Source organism: Filicampus tigris, chromosome 14 (genome assembly GCF_054856515.1).
Source record: "Filicampus tigris isolate MCC_2025a chromosome 14, RoL_Ftig_1.0, whole genome shotgun sequence".
Taxonomy (NCBI): Eukaryota; Metazoa; Chordata; class Actinopteri; order Syngnathiformes; family Syngnathidae; genus Filicampus; species Filicampus tigris.
In genome coordinates this window covers 16,072,311-16,094,895 of record NC_141230.1, presented here as the reverse complement: position 1 = coordinate 16,094,895, position 22,585 = coordinate 16,072,311, and the positions used below count along the sequence as shown (strand labels likewise).

Genomic DNA, 22,585 nt, shown 5'->3' with positions numbered 1-22,585 from the left:
CAAATATATTTTTTCCCCTCGTAATAATGAGAACAAATGGCTTTTCTCACATTTAAAATCCGAGTATTAAATGATTGTATACTTCCATTGTAGTAAGGTCGTTTAGAGCAGGGGTCACCAAGTCCATTCCGAAAGGACATTTTGTCCCTCTCACCTGTACTCTATACTATTAATAACATTTCTCTTTTCACATGCACACAAAGCTCTACTACACTACAATTTTTCAGCTTCAGAATACAGGTGAGCCGTGTTTGTTCGTCATCCGAGCCCTGAGGGTCTGTGATGTCATTTTCAGTCATTTTCATGAAATAAAATTCCCAACAAGCATTGGGCAGAAAAAAAAAAAAAAAGTCAAAATATTAGAAAATTGCCTGTGCTTAAAGCGGAAGTCAACCCAAACATATTTTTTTCAAGAATATGTTCTCAGCAGGCCCACTAGTTGAAACACGGCATTCTGATTAATTTTGGATTTGTGGAATATAAATTAAGCAGAAAAATGCACTCGTTTTTAGCTATCTCTGGGGGCGGCCATTTTGTCTTCTTTCGACGGAACATGACATCACAACTGCTCACAACGACCAATCACGGCTAACCCGTTTTCTGAATCTGAGCCGTGATTGGTCGTTGTGAGTAGTTGTGATGTCATTTTCTGTCGACAGAAGACAAAATGGCCGCCCCCGGAGATGGCTAAAAACGAGTGGATTAACACTTATTCCACAGATGCAATATTTATCAGAATGCCCTGTTTCAACTAATGGGCTTGCATAGAACATATTCTTGAAAAAAAAATGTTTGCGTTGACTTCCCTTTTAACACTAGCTTTTGGGCAATTTCGAGTGAGTCATGGCCTCAAAAGTCAGTCATCCTTTTTAGAGCCTCTCTGAATCAAAAATGTCACCCTCTGTATTTGCCAGACAACAAAACATTTCTGCAGCTGTTGCAAAATGGTAGCAAATTGTTTCCATGTAAAATGTACGTACTTCAGGACCATTTAAAAGCTTCAGTGCATGACTCATGTTTGTTTCTCAATAACTGTCTACATCAAATTTTTAAAGGCTTATGACATATGTCATATGTCTTGGAAAATGTATCTGCTAAGTCCTCAAGTGTAATTTTCATTTTTGTCCAGATGTATCTCTCAAGCCCTGGGTAACAATGCCAAGAATTTTTCTTCTTGTCTCAATGTCAGAAACAACAACGGACCACCCTCTGCACAGACAGACTCAAATTTTGTAACCAGAGTCAGACCTTACAACGCCTCTCTGAACATATTATGTATCATTTGTCTTATCCTTAGAAGTGGGAATCCAATTTTTCCCCCACCAAAAATCACCAAGCCGACTGTGTCCAAAATGATAATTTTGTAGAAATGTCTTTCCCAGGAGCTACAGTTGGTCAATGTTTGAATCGGTATGCCACCTAAAACACAAATTAAATACACTGACAGTATTTGGACGCAGAATCCGCAAGCACTGAAAGTTCATATGGATCAGTCAAAGAGACATTTATTCCATGCTTCTACAGATAAAGTGGACATACGAGGAACTCAAGTCAAGGTATAACTTTGTCTTATCCGTGGTGTTAATTCAAAGGAAAGAATATTTTTGAACATGAAAGGCATATTGTATAGAAACAGAATCCGTTATTAGCAACACTTACGCAAAGCTTTCACTTTATTAAGAATGTGTCAGATAAGTGTATAATAACCTGCTCACTCGGCTTTCTAAGTATTCCGATTTGTGAGTTAGCCTGAATAGGCAGCTACTGAATAGAATTCCTAAATCCTGCTTGGAGGCTGTGAATGCTTCAGCCCTAATGGCTAAACCATTACAACATTTGGAACAGAGTGCTGTAGTGAATATGCTGCTGCAGGAAAACATCGGCGGCGGAAGGCAGGGGTAGGGGGGTGGTCCTGGAAGATGCTGAGGGGAATGAAGAGCTTCCTTTCCATTAGCTGATTGAATTGGAAGTTCTGTGGGCTGGGAATTGTTTGCTTCCAATCATCCAATACAAGCAAGACTTAGTGCATCTGCGCTCAGGAGAAAGAAGGGAAAAAAAGTCCTATCAAACCATGCCACCATTTAACTATACAGTAGGATGCAGGTGGCCTGTTTAAAAAAATGGTTTCGTGCCTTTATGTGCAGCTGATACTTGTTTTTTTCATCCTTGCCATGTTTTCGGTGAGCCAGAGTGAAAGCTTAATGGAGCATAGTGTGCTGGAGTAGCTGGCCAGCTGTCCTAGACATACCTCGTATTAGGATCCAGTGCCATGACAGATTAACTAAATAATACATTTTTACCTTCCGGCACCATTGCAGGCTGCAGTGTGAGAAGAAAAATGGAGAGGAGAAGGTTTATGAAAATGTTGCTTTTCTTCAGAACCAGGTCAACAGCCGTGATGTTGCTGTACCGGGGTGGGGGGAAGGGATGTGAGCAGAGGGTGGCAGGTGCATCGTTTAGTACAGGCTGAAGTACAGCAATAAAGATGCATAGCTTTAGGAGGGTCAAGATAGGCTACTGCAAAATGCAGGTCTTGCCTTTCGGTCGAATGTTTCAGAAAGCCAATATTCTATGCAGATGACACACAGCGACTTTATGACTGTCAGTAGTTCAGTTAACATGTATATCTGGATGAATAAAAATGTCCTTCAACTAAATGAAAACAAAACGGAGGTAATTGTTTTCCGCAACAAAGAAAAGCGAATTGCTGTTAGTAAACACCTGGAGTTACTATCCTTAGAAGCCAAACGATCAAATCTGATTAATCCGATCCAATTAGAGTGCAGAGTTCAAAGCAAACATGGTGAAGCGGCATTTAGCTGTTATGCTACACGCAAATGGAATAAGCTGCCAAAGGACGTAAAGTCAGCCTGTGGTGTGAAGCATTTTTTACACCATAACTTAAAATCATTTTTACAGTATTTATAATATATCCATCCATCATCAGTTTACAGGTCTTCTGATAATTTGTTTTAATGTTGTCAATGTACATTCTTAATTTCATTAATTTATTTATTAAATTTAAAATAATTTTGGTAAGATTTTGTTTTCCATACGTTGCATCTGAATGTCAATAGCAGTTGTGTGTGTAAATGCTTTTAGGTGTTATGTTTTTGCTTGTGTGAAGCACATTGAGTTGCCACGTGTATGAAATGTGCTCTATAAATAAAACTGCCATGTCTATAGGTGACAAGGCAACAATAGAACTGCCATTGTATATTCAAAAACACGGAACGCAAACTACACAAAGCAGACAATCTCTAAAGGAACATTAAAATTGTTTTGGTATCACAGTCTAAGGTACATTTACGGGTAAAACTAATAATAGACAATAATAACAGTAATAATGCAAATAAATAACAGTGCATGTGCTGTTTTTCTCTTGCCAGGTCGCACACGTACATATTGTTTCATGACATACAAAAGCTTTTGTGTAAATGTGCTGCGGCTCATGAGTGAAATCCGCACACATGCGCACGCCTGAAAACAAAACAGGTGCATGGCTTCATGCGTCTAAGACTTGGGGTGGAAGAGAGCCTCACGCACATTTTGCCAGATGGAGCTCTAACCTTGTGAATTCACCAGCTGCTCCAGCAGGAATAAGTATCTGTGATTACTGACCGTGTAGCTCGCCTTCCTCGGCTTGATTTTAACCCTTGCATGAGCAGGAGGAGTTCTCGGGTGGCGGTGCATACTGGATGATGTCGTGTGTGATGATGACGCAAACGGGTGGGGGCGCTCTGCACTCGTCTTCTCTTCAAACCATAACGCAGCACTCGGTGGCTTTCCAGGGTGCTGAAAGTCGGAGCGTGTCCTCCTCTGTCTCTACTCTGGTTAAAATATAACCTTCACTCCACCTTTCTTTCATTGTGTGCTTTCACATGGACCCTCGGTGGCGATTTTTATGGACTCTTCTGGCCGATGGATGTATACGGACGCGTGTATGCGCAACAAGAGTGTGCGTTAATATTTATTTGCACCACTGGGGAATACTGAATTAATGTTCAGGGAATTTAAAATCTGCTCTCGTTGACCGTTTGGACGTGATTTGATATCTGAGGTGAGTCGACTGAGGGTAAATTTGACGCAGAGCTACTTTAACGTGGATGTCATGTCAACACGGAAGGCTAAATGTTTGTGTTGATTTGTTGAAAAAAAAATAAAAAATACACCATAGCGACCAAAACGGGGATGATTCTAGTTTTTCTTGGAAGCTGGTGAAGTTTCCAAAAAGGCAAACTGATTACCGCAGGCTTGGATTTGGACGAAGCTTGAAGAAAGGAGCCAAATAATTAAAAACACGGTGAGTTCAGTAACAAATACCATTAACATGTAGCCTACATGTAGCGTTTAAAAACGTGCTAATTAAGAATTCGAATCGCTTGAAGCGAGAGTGCATGAGGAGTAAAAATATTAAAGTAATTGCCCGATATGGAAACAGTGTTGCGCACTATATTGACACGTTGTTGGTTCAGTTATTAAGCATGCATAAATGATGGCACGTGCCTGCAAGCGGGTGAAATGAGTACAGAGTAACCTTCAGTGGATTCAATAATAAAATGCAACCGGTTTTAAATAAATGCATGAGGGATGAGGATGATGGGCATAAATATTTTGGATGTCCTTGTTTCCCCCACAGCAGCCCATTACTCGATGTGGCAATGATGGTCGTGATACTACAGGGCCGGCCGGATCCAGAGTGGACACCGGTGGTTTAGGGATGCCATCCCCGTAAATCCCGTTGAATGTGGATCTTTACGCCGCGGTGAAGGATGGCTCCCGTCCTCTCGGCCGCCCTCGTCCTCCTCTTGGCCCTCCTCGGCCCCGCCGCCACGGTCACTGACCTCGAGGATTACGCCGGAGACGAGGCGGAGCGGGCGGCCGCTGAAAGCCTCGTGTTCGACGACTATCGGGGGAAAGGATGCGTGGATGACAGCGGCTTCGTCTACAAACTCGGAGAGCGCTTCTACCCGGGCCACTCCAATTGTCCTTGCATGTGCACGGAGGACGGACCCGTGTGCGACCAGCCCGAGTGCCCCAAACTTCACCCCAAGTGTACCAAAGTGGAGCATAACGGCTGCTGCCCTGAATGCAAGGAGGTCAAAAACTTTTGTGAGTACCGAGGGAACACGTACAAAATTCTGGAAGAGTTTAAGGTGAGCTGTGGCTTATTTTTCCTCAATTGAAATAAGATTTTGCACAGTCAAAGCTTAATTTGCAGGTGGAAAGGAAATTGTGTGAAGTAGGAGAAAAATATGTTTGAATTATTTAGTACCAAAAGAAGTTACAGAAATGAAACGTGAATGGTACTTGAGCCTTTACAGTAATCCCTCCTCCATTGTGGTGTTTGGTTCCCAGACCCCAACAATAAGTGAAAATAAAAACAACAATCAAACAACATATAAATCATAATTTAAAAAAAAAGAAATGGGCTTAATAAAATGTGAAGATGAACGCCTCACACACATTTACTGTGGTGTTTATGTGTTGACATGTTTCCTCAAAGGGCGTGGCCTAGTGAGTGACTTCAGTCAGTCCATTTACCAAGCAGTTAGTTTTTGTGTCGTCTTTATGCTGCTAGCCGGTTGTACTGTTCAATAAACGGCTAAAAGTGAAACAGCGACTTTGGATTTCTCCACTTGAGTCAAGCGGTGGAGTATCTGATGCTCACTTAGGGCTCTATGTTCGTAGACAGGCGCCCATGGGCTTGGCGTATAAGTAGATGCATCTTCATTTTCATGCCGGGACAAATCTAGTTTAGCTTGTTTGTGAATTTGGTAGACCGGACTACATCATGATCTACATTCTGGCATATTCTATTGCACGCCCACGTTGCATCTGGCAAATTGGTGACCAAAGGTAGACTAGATTTTAGACTACCTAAAATCAGGTCAAAATTGTGGCGCAGGTGGTGTAACACAATTTTGGTGGATTTGTTCGAGGGGCAGGCAGGCAGATTCTGAGGTCCGTGGACGTGTGTGGTGGATGCCGTCCTATTTCATTCATAAACAGCGCGGGACAATACGTCTGAATCATTCTAGAATGCTTTGATTGGTCAGGAGTCGCCAGGGTTCCGTCCCACATTGACGCAAATACCACCTTCCTACTTCTAGGGAAATACCAAAAGAGAAAACTTCACCCATGCACACTGTTAGGCTACGATTTGCAACAGATTTGCGCTGGGCAAGAAAACAGCGTATAAGTTTGGCTCGCAATACACGGCAAAAAATTGGCCAAGCAAGCAACTCGAATAATTCATAACTTGGGGCACATTAGTCAAGGCGCTCCAAATACAACATACAGTACAGATTTTGTGATTTATATTCAATGGTTGTCATGCCAGCACATGCTGTACAATTCTACGGTACTTCAATCAAACTCAAACCTCACTCATTAAATCTCCAAAAGTTGAAGCAGGCCATTGAACTAGCCGTCCAGTTCACTAAACTCTGAAGCCAAGGGATGGTGGTTGTGTGGGTTTGAGTCTCGGGCAGGACTACGTTGGATGACCACCGTCACACATACTACACACGGAAATAAATCTCACACTTGCTGGCTTGCAACTAGCCAGAGTGTGACAGTGAAAGGAACCGCAACCAATGCTGCACCTTTGGAGCTGTTGGGTTGGGTGTGATGCCGTGTCAAGGGCACCGTGACCATAGTAAGGAAGCAGAGTGTCATCTCCCCAACAACTAGTTTTTTTTTTTGTGCAGACAGGACAATTCAGAGTGAAAGTTGGGTTCAGGGATTTGATTTTATCTTGGCATAGAGAAGAGGTCCAGCCAGGGGTGTAAATGGAGTGAAGTCATTGTCCCTGCAGCATCATACATGCCCTAAACCACTGTCAGATGGGAGTAATATTTGGATTTATGGACACTGATACATAGGTGCCAAAAGAAGGCATTTTCTTTTCCAGTGGGCTGTTGAAGATCATGGCGTCACTGTCTGAGCCCAGATATTATTTGCGATCCTGCATGAAAAAAATCTGCATAAGAATCTCAAAACTATAATTGAAAGGGATTTTGGAGACCGTTTTGTTACTTTAACAGTAATTTAGAGATGGTCCATTTCTACAGTCTTCAAGGGCATTGTTAGAAAAATAAAACAGAATTGTAACGCCTGACATACACATATGGTCGAAATTTTCAGTACTCTTCTATTAAAGAAAGAAAAACCTACAATAGCCAGTGAACTACCTTCAAACCGATGAGACTGGAATTTGGCATATTGACAAGCCAGAATGTCCTTTGGATAGATGAGACAAAACGGGGCCTTTTTGGAAGGTCACATCAGCTCTATGATTAGAGCTGCAAAAATGAAGCAAACAAATAACAGAACTCAGTCAAAATGCAGGAGGCATGGCTATGTGCTGGGTGCTGCTTTGCTACATTCGGCACAGTGTCCGAAAGCTTGGTCTCAGTTGCCTCAAACAGGATGCTAACCTAAAACACAACTAAAACCACCTGGGAATGGCTAAGAACAAGACATTGGAGTATTCTGAAGATCCCTGATCTAAACCCTATTGAACATCAGTGTAACACCAACATGCAGTCTTCAGAACATGAGAGCTGGAGCATTCGGTATTTGTTCAAATCGATTATTAAGTTTGTTGATGACTGAATTGTTTCTTGGTGGTTTGATCACCAGCACTACAATCATCCCATTTATCTCAACCCTGAAATTACTGTTTTATAATGTATGTAAAACCACGGATAAAGGCAGCTAGTCAGTCAATGCCAAACATGGTTTTCCCATTGTGCTTGAATTGATATTAACAGCATGTCTCTCAAGAGACAATGCACTGGGGTTTACAATACAACTGATGCTCTATTAGTCACCTACTATTGAAGGCTCTAAACGAGGATGACATTATTTTGTTCACATTCCCAGTCCATTGATACTCTCTGTGTAATTTAACTACATATGCATTTTTCGCCAGTTGAGCTGTTAGTCTGGCAAATCAGGCAATTTAAAATCACTCCAGGCTAGAGAAAATATTATACATTATTTAAGATTTGACTATTGTGTATTGCCCAACAATTTATATTCACTAGAGTAAGCATAATACCATAAGCGGTTATTTATGCGGAGTGTGTGCATGGAACCAGCACATTCCAAAAATGTGTAGGCTAACTGATGTGTGCACATTAGATTGCATCAAGCCCATTAATTAATTCATAACAATGATGGGCAAAGAATTAGGGCCCGACCGACAGATTTTTTTGACTGCCAATGTCGATTTCCATATTTGTCAGTAAAAAAAATTCCCATAAACTATTAATCGACAATGAATTTGAAACAATATTTGTTATGAATAAAATAACTTATTTTTGTGGTCTCATAAAGCTTACCAGAACAAAGATATTAATTACATGTGGGACATTTGACTGTCGTACAATACTTTTTCTTTTAAATCTAATGGCGCAAGAATATCATTCTGATCTTTCACTTAGCAGCATTTCCAGTTTCAGGACAAATTAAGAATGTTTTGTGTTTAATCGACTCTGGCCAGTTATGATTATTTTGAAATACTCATTGAATTATGATGATCACTATTTTTGCTTATTTTCTATCCTTTGAGAGTTGTACGCACCAGACAACCAGGTATACAGATACTTCACACCTCACTTGAATGTACATTTAACTGTGGTGCCTGAATTTTTCTCATAGTATGTGATATAGCCAATGTTTTTCACTGACGTCACTAAAATTCCCACACTCTTAAATCTGAGCCTGATTTCCTCATCCTTTTGAAACGGGATGATTACGGTATTCCTGAGACATTATTGTACAGGGATGGGTCAAAGTGAATAACCCTTTGGTCGCACTATCAACGTCAACGTGTCATGCAAGTACGTGCAACAAGAAGGCCTAGATTTTGGTTACACAACAGAGAAAAATCAGTGTCTGACATGTAAGAGAGGTTTAGCTCAAGGACAGACATCGCTCTCAAACCTGCTGGGAATTAACTCGTTGTCGGTGAACAGCAGTGAAAATGTTACAGCGAGCCCTGCATGCAGGTAAAGTGGAGTACAGAGTTGGATTACAAAGAAGCATGTTTGTGAACAAACAACCGTATGTTTCTGCTTTATTTTAAACTGTTGCAGCAATATGATGCTTGACCCTGAAACAGGTTTTAAAAGATTACCCTCACACAACACAGAAGGAGAGGCAGGGACAAATTGAATTATTGTGTTAGTGAAATAGCAAACAAACCATTTTGGTGGCCCACACTGACATAGACCATATGCAATAATCTATGCTTTTACTGGAATTATGATTCATCGCGGGTGTGTTATTTGCGCATGTATAGATGCCATCAATCACAGTATCGCGATGATGCCAGGCTCAGGATGACAAAGTATATCCAAGCTGTCTGCTTACATTGCAGCCACATTGGCAGTCATTATGTTTTGATCTGGAAGTCAAGTAGGCAACCAATAAATGAAGATGAAGAGGACAACAAAGTCACTAATGCTCCACACCATATATGGCTAGATGAGGAGACAGAGTTCAAGCGGCAACAGCTGAAACAAGCAGAGCACTTGTTTTGAAGTACATGAATGGCAGTGAAAAAACGACAACGGTGACTGACCTGTTCAAAAGGCTGGTGAAGCACAGAGACAAATTTCAAAACGTCCGAAATAATCAGCGTTAGGCTGAAACTGTCACATTATGCGGATAAGCGGAACGTTGAAGTCAGAAAGGAGGGAAGAGTTAACCCTCAAAAGGTAAAGCTACAAATGAACGAATATGCAAAGAAGGAATGATCCGAAACAGACCAGGACCACAGGAGAACAAGGACTCTTAAGAAGATAAACACAACAAATTGTGGCAAGGACCTAACAAAACCAGGGAACTCAAATAAATCCACTCAGAGTGATTGTGTGAGAATGCCCTAGTGAGGAAAGGAGCTCGCTGCAGGAGACTCAGAAATGATGATGCCAAGGGAGAGTCTGCCTGGCCAAAAGGTGTGACTGATAACGAGACTTCGAACAGAAACGCAAGAAGGCAAGACGGGACATTCTTGACAATGAGATGCACACAAAATAAATCTGGAAAAGAATAAATCGTGAGCAATCAATCTCCACTAAAGTAGGAGAGAGACATTTTGATGGAAGGAAGGCAAATCTTGGGGGTGTTTTTTTTCTTTTTCATACTCTGAAAAAGTTTTGGGGGATTTACTTAATTTTACTTTGTCAAGGGGTTGAACGAAATAAAATCATCTGGATCCAGATACATTTTAAATAGACTATACTATATCTATTTAAATAAAAATAATATGTAGACAATCCATCTACTTAAAAATATAATCTGAGGATCCCTACTTGATGGACTTTAAAACAGACTAATGCTTGATCCGATTGTTTTGTTAACAGTTGACATCTCACAGTTCCAACTCTGCGTGGCCTCGCAGTTTTACTGCCGCAAAGGGATGGACAAATTTGGTCAGAAGAAAATGAACTGAAAGAACCTTAATGCCTATTATTGTGGTGGGCTTTCATTTCCAGGCAACCTCATTACACAAAGGGCAATTGCCTCTTACTGAACTCCCTATTCATGAATACACATAACAGAAAAGTTCACTTTCAGTAATTTCACTTTCGTTACTGCAATTTCAAAGCTGTTAAGAGCAAATGCCTGTATATGTCACACACAAGCACATTACACACATCAGTAATTAGTACCTCTGCATCTCTCCACTGACATATACGAGATCGGGCATCTTGTGAAAGTGATAAAAATGATTACTTCGATTGATTTTACCGTCCTATTTACAGGCGTCGACAAGGGTTCTGATGAAGGGAGTTTATGAAGTGCACGCAATTAGACTCTGTATTACTTTTTTACCCTCTTGATTTGAATTGTAAGTAAAGTCGACTGACCAGGGGGTTTGCCTGAGCTGCTCTAAAATATTACCCAATTTGAACAACTGCAAATTGCACATGAACCCATTGCAGTCACCCTTATTAACAGGTAACCCAGATATGTTTGGGTTGATTTCCCCTTTAAATTTGTGAAGTGCATGGAATGTTAATGAGGAGAGACTTTTCTCCCCAACTAAAGTATTTGAGCACATTCACAAGTGCTGCCAGTGACCATGTTTCTTGTACTATATTGTAATGGCAAATGTGATCTGGTACAGAAGCTGTGCCAAATATAGATGCAAAGTAAAGGGTATATTGTTGTCGGCATTGTTATTCACAGCCTATTTTCCCTGCTCTGTGTTTGGCAGGCGATCAAATAAGAATCCAAATTGGTGTAAGCCGGATGCTTAAGCATCATTTAAATAATTGTCCTGTTCCAACGATGCATTTCTGTTTGCGCTGCACTTTCTTCCCTATTTAGCAACTTCAAACTGACACATAATTGATAATCTGCTGCTGAGCTAGGACTCTGTAAAGGAGACGGGTGCAGAGTAACAACATTAAATTCACAAAACAGGGAATTTTTGTCGATCGTGCTCTTATCTGGTTTCAGATGTGTTGAGGAGCTTGTAGACAGTGGACAGTGGACACGGGTCTTTGAGTACTCAAATGCCCTCTAAAATGAAGAAATAGTCACCACATAGATTTTCAAACAGAGATTTGAAACTTCTCCTGATTGGGAGGCAGACAACGCTTAGCACTTGCTCAAGTAGCGTGGGTAAGCAGCTAACATTTATGAGTAGGACAGCAAAAGATTTGTTCATTTTCAATAAATAATAAATAATGCAGGCCCCTGGACTTGTTGCAGTCTGGTTTATCATTTTAAGTCTGGAGCCCATAGGGTGCTCTTCCAAGAGAAAATAAATAAATAAATAAAAATTCCATACACGTTTTATGTCGCAATTTATTTGATGGTCTATACCAGGTGCTCCGAGCCAAGTTATATGCAGGTCTGGGCATAATGTTTCTCTTCTTTGCACAATAAAGTTTTAACTGGCATTTGTGGATTTAACTAAGCATCGTAGTGGTTGACAAAAGCTGGTCTAAACTAACCCATTGGGTTTTCTATCATAAATATTTTTCAATGCCATGCAGTATTAGGGTAATAGGTAATGGCTGCTGAAATTGTACTAAGAAAATAGTTCTTAAAAAATTCATCTAGTGTAGCACATGAGATACTGTGGGCACTATAAATGCACCTCTTTAGATTGAAAGGCTTGAATACTGATTCAACTCAACAAATTATAGATCATTCTCCTTTATCCAAAATGTATTGGATTGTTTTGCAGGGCTAGAAGTAAATTTAGAGCTTGCTATCTAAGTGATTACAAAAGCCTGGAAATCGCGAAAGCCACAGAAACACAATGTTGTAAGAGAGGGTTCTGCAGACTTCCGTCTTTTGTTTCAAGTAGTATAACTCCAGCAAGTCACCTTCAAGAATCCTTTTCCAACATTTACTCACAATACACAGTAGGTGTGTATTGAATAATAACTGAGATGGATTCAAATGTTGACCGCTGCGATTTTGTGGCAATGGGGGAAAAAAAACGTATTGAGCAACTGTGACATTATACAAGTGGGAAACATTTAGGACCCTTTGGGAAGTCTTGAATGAAAGAGGCAACAAAATATATCCCTAGCAATTTAATTCAAGGTCAACCCTGGCTGTGACTGATGTTAGTTTTAGAAATCTATTTCACTCATTAATTACATTGTCTTTGTTAATCAACTAACCCTATTTGACAGTAAGCGTTAGAGCATGAACAACTTAATTTAGAAAAAGCTGGTTTGAAAATACTGGAAAAAAAAAAAAGAGCACAAACATTCCCCAGCTCAGTGACTCATAACACGCGTTCTTTTTCTCCTTCCTCTTTGCCCACAGCCGTCACCATGTGAATGGTGCCGCTGCGAACCAAATAATGAGGTGCACTGTGTGGTGTCCGACTGCGCTGTCCCGGAGTGCGTCAACCCAGTGTATGAGCCGGAGCAATGCTGCCCCATCTGTAAAAACGGTAAACATGAAACGTATCCACTCACATACTCTCTTAAGAAGTCATTAAAAATGGATTAAATGATGGCAAGTTTATCTGGACTGTCTGCAACATTGGATAACCATGTATCCTCAGTAAGAGGGTGTAATTGATGTAGGCCTATTATGAATTTAAATTATTACCAAAGGCCCACTGGACACTAATGACTGGTAGTTAGTTTTAATTGTAACGACACACAAAGCAGAGTATACAATATCTCATCTATTTAAGACATGGTTGGAGGGAATAATGGGTCTTTGGGAAGCATTTTGTCTCCCAGTGGTACATTGTACACAGCCATTCCTCCAAATTAACACAAAGGAATTCCATTGGGTCAGTGTTTTTTGACAAAGTGAGGCCGGACAGATGTGTAAGATAAAGCAACTGCAAGTCTGCACTGCAAGATTGCAAAGACAAAATACTAAAGCCACTTAAAGTAGAAATCAACCCAAACATATTTTTTTCAAGAATATGTTCCCAGCAGGCCCACTAGTTGAAACACGGCATTCTGATTAATATTGGGTTTGTGGAATATGAGTTAAGCATCAATATCCGCGCCTTTTTAGCCATCTCAGGGGGAGGCCATTTTGTCACTTCTGTCGACTGACTCACCTGTTTTCTGAAGCCGAGCCATGATTGGTCGTTACCTGAGCCCTGAGCAGTTGTGTTGTCATTTTCAGTTGACAGAAGTGACAAAATGGCCGCCCACAGAGATGGCTAAAAACGGGTGGATTAACTCTTATTCCACAAACGCAGTGTTTATCATATTGCCTTGTTTCAACTAGTGGCCTTGCATGGAGCATATTCTTGAAAAAATTGTTTGGGTTTGGGTTGACTTCCGCTTTACGTCTTATCATTCTAAGATGAACAGTAACTTATACTTGAGTGCCTATTTTGATTACTCTAACCACCAATGTACATAACTGTGCAGCACATTGTACCTTCTTGTGTTAGTTTGTCTTTGTGTTAGTTAACAACAAATAGCTACTTCCTGGTTCATGGCCCCTTCCGAAGTGACATGAAGAATACAAATAAACTTATTTATTGGTGAAATAAATACAGTTTTATGGACCTGAATAAGAATTGGATTAGTAAATCAAGGAAATGAAGTCAAATCCCATCTCTGCAGTTAGTTATATGACATTATGCTTGATGAAATGACCCTTGAATGCGGTATGGCCATACAGTATGTCATTACCTCAAAAAGGGGAAAATAACCCTGGGGCTGAAACAGTGCTACTTGACTGTCTCTCTTTGACCTGAATCAGAGATAATCACTCCCGCGCACTACCAAAGTATTTTGTGCTCACCATTGCATTCCTCAAACACCATTTAAAACTTCTAGCCAGATTACTTTCATTGTCAAGTGGTGAATGCCCTCTAGGGCCTGGCAATGTCGCTCATTAAAATTCATGCTGAAGTTTGTACCTTTTCTCTCCTCAATCCCCCCCGTCCCTTGCTTTGTAGAACTCTAGCACTCATCTGTATTTGTGTGGTATCGTCTCTCACTTCCCTTCAGGGTCCATAGAAGGTGATGTGAAATGAGCGAATTAGCTAATGATTGATTACCATACTATCTCTGCCTTGTTGCCAGCAACTCATTATTCAGTCTTTGATTTTGAGTTATTGGGAAAATTACGGTTTGTTTCCAGTTCGTTCCATAATATGTTATGAGTGGTGTGTACCAAACTGTAACATTTTACCAAGGGGTGTGTGTAGGGTGACCAGATTTTCAAAATTAAAAACTGGTACACTACAATTTCCCTGAAAATATAGAGTTATATATAGAGTATATAGAGAATAGAAGTTCTCACCAGGAACTATTTATAATAAATAGTCGATCTGGTGACCAGTGGTTGTGTTGTTACTTTAGCTAATGCTAAATGCTATCTTGGTTGACAGTTCAACAGCGCTAAACGCAGTCAACGCAGTCACCATTATCCATTATTTTTTGCTTGGTCTCGGCAGCTATTGTAAGATGGCTGTGCCGTTTACACCACGCCGGTCCGGCATTGTAACATTGGAAATATGCCGCCAGAAAAGTGCAGTTTGCGTTGGGTCTGACCGGCGACCGCAGTGTTAGGCTAGCAGGACTACATTTCCCATGGTCCTTACTCTTAGACGCAGAAGCAGGAGGTAGTTCTAGTCCCGGTGTGACGAAAACACGGTTACTAGTGATTAGACGAAGATACTACAATCTCATGTATTTTCTATTCCCCGTTTCAATGCCTATTTTGTATATAAAAGAAAAATGCTGTCCGTAGAAGTTTGGGAGAGTGAAATCTGCATGGATATAGTTTAAGTAGCGCACTCATAATTCAATTGCCTGAAGATCACGTCAACGTGTTCTTCAGAATATTTAACGATAAATCAAATAATTATGATGATCATCGCTAAAATATATCAATCTATACAAAAAATAAAATTGAAATCACCGTACACAGAGATTCTAGCTGTCCTTTTTCGTGGTTCCTGTAGTGGGCTGACAATGAAACACATACTGAGGAAATAAATTGAAGCCCTATGATAAATGACCTTCTCAGCACCTACTCACATTTTCTTTCACATACTTTCTTCTGTCATCCGCTTCCTCTCTTTTGTCTTAATGTTGAATACATGCTGTGACTTAATAACGCACACCATAGCAGGCCTAGAGATACTTCTAGAAGGGACATAATCCATCCTGAAAGGACACAGTGACAACCCATGGCATTTAAGGGTAGGCTTGTCATTTCTACGCTCCCTCGAGGGCTCCAGATCGAGCTTGGCAGCAAAATAAATCTCAATGAGAGTGGCCGACCCATGCAAGTGTGGAGGGAGGACTTTAATAAGGGCCGTACTGCTTCTACAAACATTTGAGGCAAACGGCAAGGGACTGGGAGAACAAAAAAATCCACCTGTTATCTCCCTTAAGGTTTGGAAAAATGTAGTAAGATGCAATCAAAGTGTTTCATGCACAACTGCTCACAATTTCACCCTCAAAAGAAAGGGTTTTTTTTGTATCGCAAGAAGGGTTTGTTTCCCCTTGAAGTAGTAGTCAGTTCAGATTTTTTAAAATGCTGTATAGAAAACTAGGCTGTGTAATTCTGAAAAGTGGCTAATGATGTTTTGCTCTTTACAACTAGAACTCAAAGAGTCACATTGCAGACAAGCACAAGTTAAGGCCAGAGGCGGTGTTTTTTTTCCCTTTTCTTCCCCCCCCCACGCATAATATATAACCGGTTTTAACTAATATGGCCAAAATTGCTATTTCTTGGGGAAAATTGCGAACTCCCACTTTAACTCATTCATTGACAGACTTTTCAGACCATCTTTTACCCTAATGTTTAAAAAAAAACATTGAAAAAAATATATAAATAAATTACTGGGATTGAATGGCTGGACTGTGAAAAGTAAACCTGTCAATGCAAGTGAATGAGTCAAGTGCATCATGCAATGTTAAAACTGTACTCTGTGTAATGTAAGGCTTGTCATCTATTTAAAAAAAAAAAAAAAACTATGTCGGAGTCATGTTGGTATTAAAACATTACTTGCAATGAAAGCTACTGTGCATAGAAGAATTATGGGACATCTCTTCTCCCTGTGGCCACTCGGGGCGGGGGGGGGTGGGCAAGTGTTCTAAGGTGGAACACTTTATGGACTGATTGAAAGACTAATTCAAAGTCACCGTCATGCCTTTTTAACGGCTGAATGATTGACTGAAATCATTAACACTGGGAACGATTCATGGCACCGGCTGCTTCTTCTATATCCACTCATCAGAAATAAGGGAGGAAAGTATTTCTGTGAATTAGCTGCACAGCTGTTCAACAAAAGTTCTGTGTTGCTGGAGAAACATATGGCCTTTTCACTCTGACACATCCGATGTGATGAACACCATCCTCCTTATACTGCACTCTCCCCAAGCTGATTTTCCCCCCTCTTCCTTCTGTTTCTTCTGCACTTGAGCCACTGTGCAACGCCGAGCCGACGCCTGGCACTCGACCATGCACGCGGCGCACTAGGATGCAAAGCGCTCCACGCCCAGGGAGAAGGGGAGACTAACAAAAGAGCTTAAGTGTTGCAAAAACAAGCCCGTCTGTGCACGGCTGTGAAAATAGCCTCCTCTGACTGTCCCGACTTACAGCTCGACAGGAGAAGCTCTCAGGATAACCGCATCCGCTACTTGTCGCTCTAATTCCCGCTTTCCTTGTTTTCCTCTGCCTTCCGATGTGGCAGGTCCAAATTGTTTCGCCGGATCGACGATCATCCCGGCTGGAATTGAAGTCAAAGTGGACGACTGCACCATCTGCCGCTGCCACACTGGGGATTGGTGGAAACCGGCGCAGTGCTTGCGGCGCGAGTGCCTCAACGGTCAGTCATCATAGAGAGACTCGGGTGGGGATGGCGGACCAGCTCGGGCACGGCCCTGCCTACCTACTGCGCCATTTTATATGATTGACAGGGCAGGAGCACAACTCTTAAGAAGAAAACAAATCTGATGAGGAATACAGTACAATGTAATACTGAGACTGTCACAAGCATTGTGATGGCAGAGTTGATGGTGCCGATGATGGAGGAGGAACTGGTCTCCGGTGTTTTCCCACAACTTGTCGCTCATATTTGCAGATTTTGACTTGCTTAACTTGCTGCTGTCAACACTTCAGATTTCCCTCACCGTGTGAAATAATCATAGTGATCGTTGAGCTGGAAAAAGAACTGCAAGCACACTTGTCTGTGCCATTTTTTGTTTGTTTTTGGCCTCATGAGGATTAATACAAGTGAAAGCACCGAGTGTCACATATTCACTCTCAAAGCTTGTTTACAAGATGCACATCACATTTAAATGGGTGTCTTTTACATATAATTACGATATCAATCCACCTCCAACACTGATGATGTTAAATAAGTAGATCGTATTAATTGGTGCTGTGTCCAAACACGGAAGAATGTTTAAGTTGTCATTTTTGGGAGAATAAAGTTGCAAAAATTACAATGGTAAACCTATGAATATGTTATGACGAGAACTGTAGATGTTACACTTTGATATAAGTTTCACAAACAATGAAATAGTTATTGTTTTGACACATCATGAGAAATTTTAATTTGATTGTGCCTGTGATTGTGTTGGTGTCTCTTCCAGAGGGGGGAAGAAAAAAAACCAACATCTACGCTGAATGAAATTGGCTTTTTTGGGGCGTTGGGCTATCTTCAATTAACTATTTTGGTGAATAATATATTGTGACAAATATTAAGTATAAATAAACCCCCAAGAATATAGGTCAGGTCTTGAGAGAGATAGTGTCTGCTCATCTGAAATTCATTATGGAATTTTGAAATTCACGCATCAAACTTAATTCTTGATAGGAAACTTAGGACCTTTTTTATTTTTCTTTCCTCAGAAGAACACGACTTTTCTCCCATATTACGTTATTCTCAGAACACTGCAGTGCTACTTTTCTCTCATAGTTTGACTGTTCCAATGTTTTTTGTTTCTTTTCAGAGTGGCCCTCATTTGTATTAACACCTGCAACTCTTCATGGTTATCACAATACACTTGAGGGAGTAAAAAAGAAATAAATATATCTGCCAAAATTCATAGAAAACTCCTTACAGGCCATCATTTCAAACTGAATCTCATTGATGTGGTTTTTTTTTTGTTTTTTTTTAAACAAGAGGTTCTAACCCTCCAAATATGACCACAAACCATTGTTTTCGCTTGCAAACAAAGTAATTAGCGTGCCAAGAGCAACCTGCTTCCATTTCCCTTAATCAAGCCGTTTTCAGTTTTTTTAAATGCTCCAGCTGTGTGCTTGGCACTGCAGCAGCCTGCATGCAGACAAAAGAGGGAATCTACAAATGCTTTTAAGCAGCATTAACATGCATATTGTCATCCTGAGTAAGCGCTAGCACTCAGTTCCTTCATGTCGAGAAACTGCACTCGTAAAAATCTATGCCTGTTCTTCCAAATTGCTAAATATTGAATCCACATTCCGTTTCAATGGCACTGATGTGGGGTGCTGTAGACTGGAGTGAATGAAAAGCCTGCAGTGTTGCTAGTATTGTCAAAATACACCATGAGAGTTGTTTTAGCAGTACTACGCTGATTATCTATTGCGAAAATGTCGCTCAGTAGAGCTCAAACCTCCATCAAGAAAAAACTGTGAACTAAAGGCAAACACTTCATGGAGCGTCTTATTAACGTTTGTTTGTGTATCCGTTCGTTAGTTAGTTGACTACTTCCGAATTCACGGAGGATGCCGAAGAGATAGATCTTTATCCAGATGGATACTAACGTTCAATTGGCTCCTTGGCCTACAGCAACCCCTGTAAAAAGTTTCATGCAAATTTCAACTTTTTTGCCTGTAATTCTATTTGCTGTTTCAAAATAACTGCAGTGGATTTAAAAGCCAGTGGCTGCCAGACTATTAAGCTCTAATGTATTTGAGGAAATCCGAGGAGTGCAGGTGAGGCCCACCATAACCCAACGTTTTTGACGTGAAAAAGACTCACCTCCAAGTCCACATTGCTGTCCAGTTCAGTTGTATCATACATCACATGAGATTTTCCACCACACGTCATGCAGATAATTTATTCCTGTTAACCTTTTAGGGCCTTTCTTGGGTGCTGATGGATGGGCTACCTAATGGCAGCGCCTGGCACCCTATAATTAAATAGAAATGAACATCAGATAAAGGCCATTGACTTATGAGTGGTTGTTCATGGCATCAAGGTGCAGCAGTTGACTGATGCTGGGAAAAAAAAATGGTTGACTTCAATCCTGGGCACAAAAACTGAGCTATGGTCAAATCCATTATTAAGAGGTGGTGATTTAGTGTCTTTCTATGTGAAAAGACAGACCCATCTATCTGGCTCGAGGTATGTGGACACCTTTGGTTTATCAATCACAACTATAGTGCTCCAGACATCTTAGGACTAATAAACTGTTATTTATCTTCATTATACATATCGCAGCCTTATTAGAATTCTGTCCACATGCACGTGCTGATACAAATTGGAATTGCTCTACCGGGTGGCAAGAAAAAAGACAGAACTGTGAGTGCTAGATGAAAAGAAAAAGACATCTCTCTCACCACTGAGGTCTTTTAGTTCGAGAAAGGAGAAATGAAGGTTGCTCTTTGACTTCATGCAACAGCACGAAAGGCTTCAACATTAATAAGCAACCGTTTTCGATCGCTGGTTGAAGCTTGTATGGACTAGGAGCTGGACCGGTTACCAGTTAATTATAATGCGCATTGAGTGGCTATTGATCCCATGGAAATCAGCTATGTCAATTACACAACCGATGGCCTTTCAACGTCAATGTAGCTGTAACTATGTTGGACTGTGTACTTGTGTGTAAAAATATGCTGTTTTTTTGAGCAAATGATTCATTAACAGTTTGTCAACTAAAATTGAGTTTTTACATGGACCAGCCAATTAACTTAAAGCTTTGATTCCTTTTGATCAAATACACAGTAAGTGAACATTTTTGCATTAACTGTGACGGATGGAATCATAGATTGACATCGTCAAATGGAAAGAAGAAGCAGATTTTTGTATTATTGAAAAAGATGATTAAACTATTGTTGTTATACTGTGGAAATGATACCAGCTAACAAGGAAAGTCCGGACTTTCAGTATTATTTGTTCTCTGTGAATGTTATTTTTTACCTCCTCAATTCAAAACCACTTGTTCATGCAAATTGGGATGGACATTTAATCAACAATGGTGAAAATTAACATTCAATGAAATAGGTGAAATTAAATAATCTTCTAATGGTCCCTGAGAAATTCAGGTGTAACAGACGCAAATTGTTTATCTAAAATATTAATAAATACAATTAAATACAGTAAAAAATAAATCTCATTAAACGTAATGAAAACACAATGTTGATTATTCTCTCTGAATGTTTAACACCTGTTGTTGTGCCAGGCCACCAGCTAGTTGCAACTGAATCAACAGCTCCTCTGCTGGTTGTAGCCAAGTACTGCACCCCCATCAGCCTCAGTTGCCAAGAGAGAATTCCAACAATTAATTCCTCACATTTGACCAAACTCGTCAGTAATTATGCCCATCCCACTTTGCAAAGCAAATAATTAAAGACTCTTTCATTTGTATCACTTTCATCAGGAAATCTGTCTATAAAATGTGCCTGGATCAGGAAGACAAACACTGTTAATATACAATCAGTTGCTTTTATTTTTGGGAGCATTAAGGGTTGTTTTACAGACAGTGCAAATTGAGACATTTGGACATTTTTAATGTAGAATAAGCTAAGAGCATGCTTGATTGTAAAAGAACACATGCTCGCACAGGTTCGCTCAAAGTTTGTACTGAAAAATTACAAAACAATCCTTGCTGCTCCACATGTTGCTTCTATGTAAATATCTTGAAATATAATGTATCTGTATTTAGGATGTGGACAAAGTGTATTATTCATCATGACACAAAACTATTTTGTTAAATAGACATGAAATGAAGTGTTATTCAGCAAAAGGGACTTTTGGTCTTTTTTGATGACTGCTTAATATTTTCAGGAATGTGACATCAAAATACATGAGGAAATGAGGACGATAATGCATCAGCACATCAAAATAATACCCAATATAAATCTGTCAGTGAGCACAAAATAGCTCCGAACTCAAAGCTAATTAATGAACATTAAATGCATCGCTGCGGAAGGCTTTGCTGCTGCTAAGATAAGAATATTCAGACAAAATTGGTTATTGGTTCTGTGAAACACGGATAATTTAATGTCACCGAGCAGCCAGGCCAAGAGGAGAAACCATGTTATTTTCTTTCCCATTATAAATTCGCACATGTGAAGACATGGAGCTTGCCTCTTAAAACAAAACCGGCGGGCGGGATCCAGCTTACCTCTTTATGTGGTGCCTCGTGGTGTCAGAAACGGTCTTACAGAATCTGCAGGTTTCCTTTTTTTTTTTTTTCACAAGACGTTGATGATCAGCTCATCAAGCTTTGCACAAGCCTGATGACGATCCTGATCATTTGAATCAGGTGTGTTCACCAATCAGATGGATATCTTGATCATCTGAAAAGATTCATTTCCAGTTTCTTTTGAAGGACAATAATTTTCAGGAATAAAAACCAATAGTTGGACTCGTGAGTCCAATAGACAAGTCCAAGACAAGTCAGAGCCAACAGAAAACAGTGTCGAGTCCGGACTCGAGTATTACAGTCTCTCGATTTCACACCTTTGAGGTGGATCGATTATCTCCGCAAAAGAGAAGTGCTCACTAACACAGATTTAAACACATTTGTGAGCAATTTTGGAGAGAAATCGTGTTCATGTTTGATTGTGTGCGCTTAAAGTTCAGTGTACACCACTTCTTGGACCTCTGCAGAGTGAGCTCCGCAACATTTCATTTGATTAAGTTGTAGTCTTTTAAGAGATGGTAATGCTATAATGGGCCACTAATATGAGGCAGATTAATGACCGCTTACAAATAGTTTTCAGGCTCGAAGCAGCGTATACTTGTCCCCCAGCATTCACACAAATCACAGCAGTGTGTTCTGTATACCAATTTGTTATTTATAGTCAGCTTTCAAGAAAAAAGAAAAGAGCAGAACTATGACCTCACCTTTTCATATGAGAGAATAATCAAGTGTCTTTTGATGGGTTT

At 40.3% G+C, this 22,585-nt stretch overlaps 2 protein-coding genes across 5 annotated transcripts in view; one reads left to right on the top strand and one right to left on the bottom strand.

Moving 5' to 3' along the window:
• ikzf2 (IKAROS family zinc finger 2) overlaps positions 1–19,598 on the bottom strand; it is a 70,297-nt gene extending 50,699 nt beyond the window's left edge. The window contains exon 1 of the mRNA XM_086050943.1: positions 19,451–19,598. Coding sequence (XP_085907069.1) covers positions 19,451–19,488 — 38 coding nt within the window. The 5' untranslated portion in view covers positions 19,489–19,598. The remainder of the gene's footprint in view (positions 1–19,450) is intronic.
• Positions 3,765–21,437, top strand: vwc2l (von Willebrand factor C domain containing 2 like). Of its 4 annotated transcripts, XM_086050947.1 has the most exons (5): positions 3,765–4,060; positions 4,178–4,303; positions 4,640–5,156; positions 12,811–12,940; positions 17,177–21,437. In XM_086050947.1, exons 3-5 carry the CDS (start codon positions 4,773–4,775, stop codon positions 17,323–17,325), a joined length of 663 nt encoding a protein of 220 aa, XP_085907073.1. In that variant the 5' UTR covers positions 3,765–4,060; positions 4,178–4,303; positions 4,640–4,772; the 3' UTR covers positions 17,326–21,437. The 4 variants fall into 4 exon arrangements, with proteins under 4 accessions (XP_085907073.1, XP_085907075.1, XP_085907074.1 ...); XM_086050949.1 differs by lacking the exon at positions 4,178–4,303 and having other exon boundaries at positions 4,643–5,156; XM_086050948.1 differs by lacking the exon at positions 4,178–4,303.
• Positions 21,438–22,585: the final 1,148 nt, after the last annotated feature.

Excerpts from the sequence above, each read along its gene's own strand:
- vwc2l (XM_086050949.1), top strand. The coding sequence starts at position 4,773 with ATGGCTCCCGTCCTCTCGGCCGCCCTCGTCCTCCTCTTGGCCCTCCTC. Across the intron at positions 5,157-12,810 it reads AAATTCTGGAAGAGTTTAAG|CCGTCACCATGTGAATGGTG; the intron begins GTGAGCTGTGGC and ends CTTTGCCCACAG. Across the intron at positions 12,941-17,176 it reads CTGCCCCATCTGTAAAAACG|GTCCAAATTGTTTCGCCGGA; the intron begins GTAAACATGAAA and ends CCGATGTGGCAG.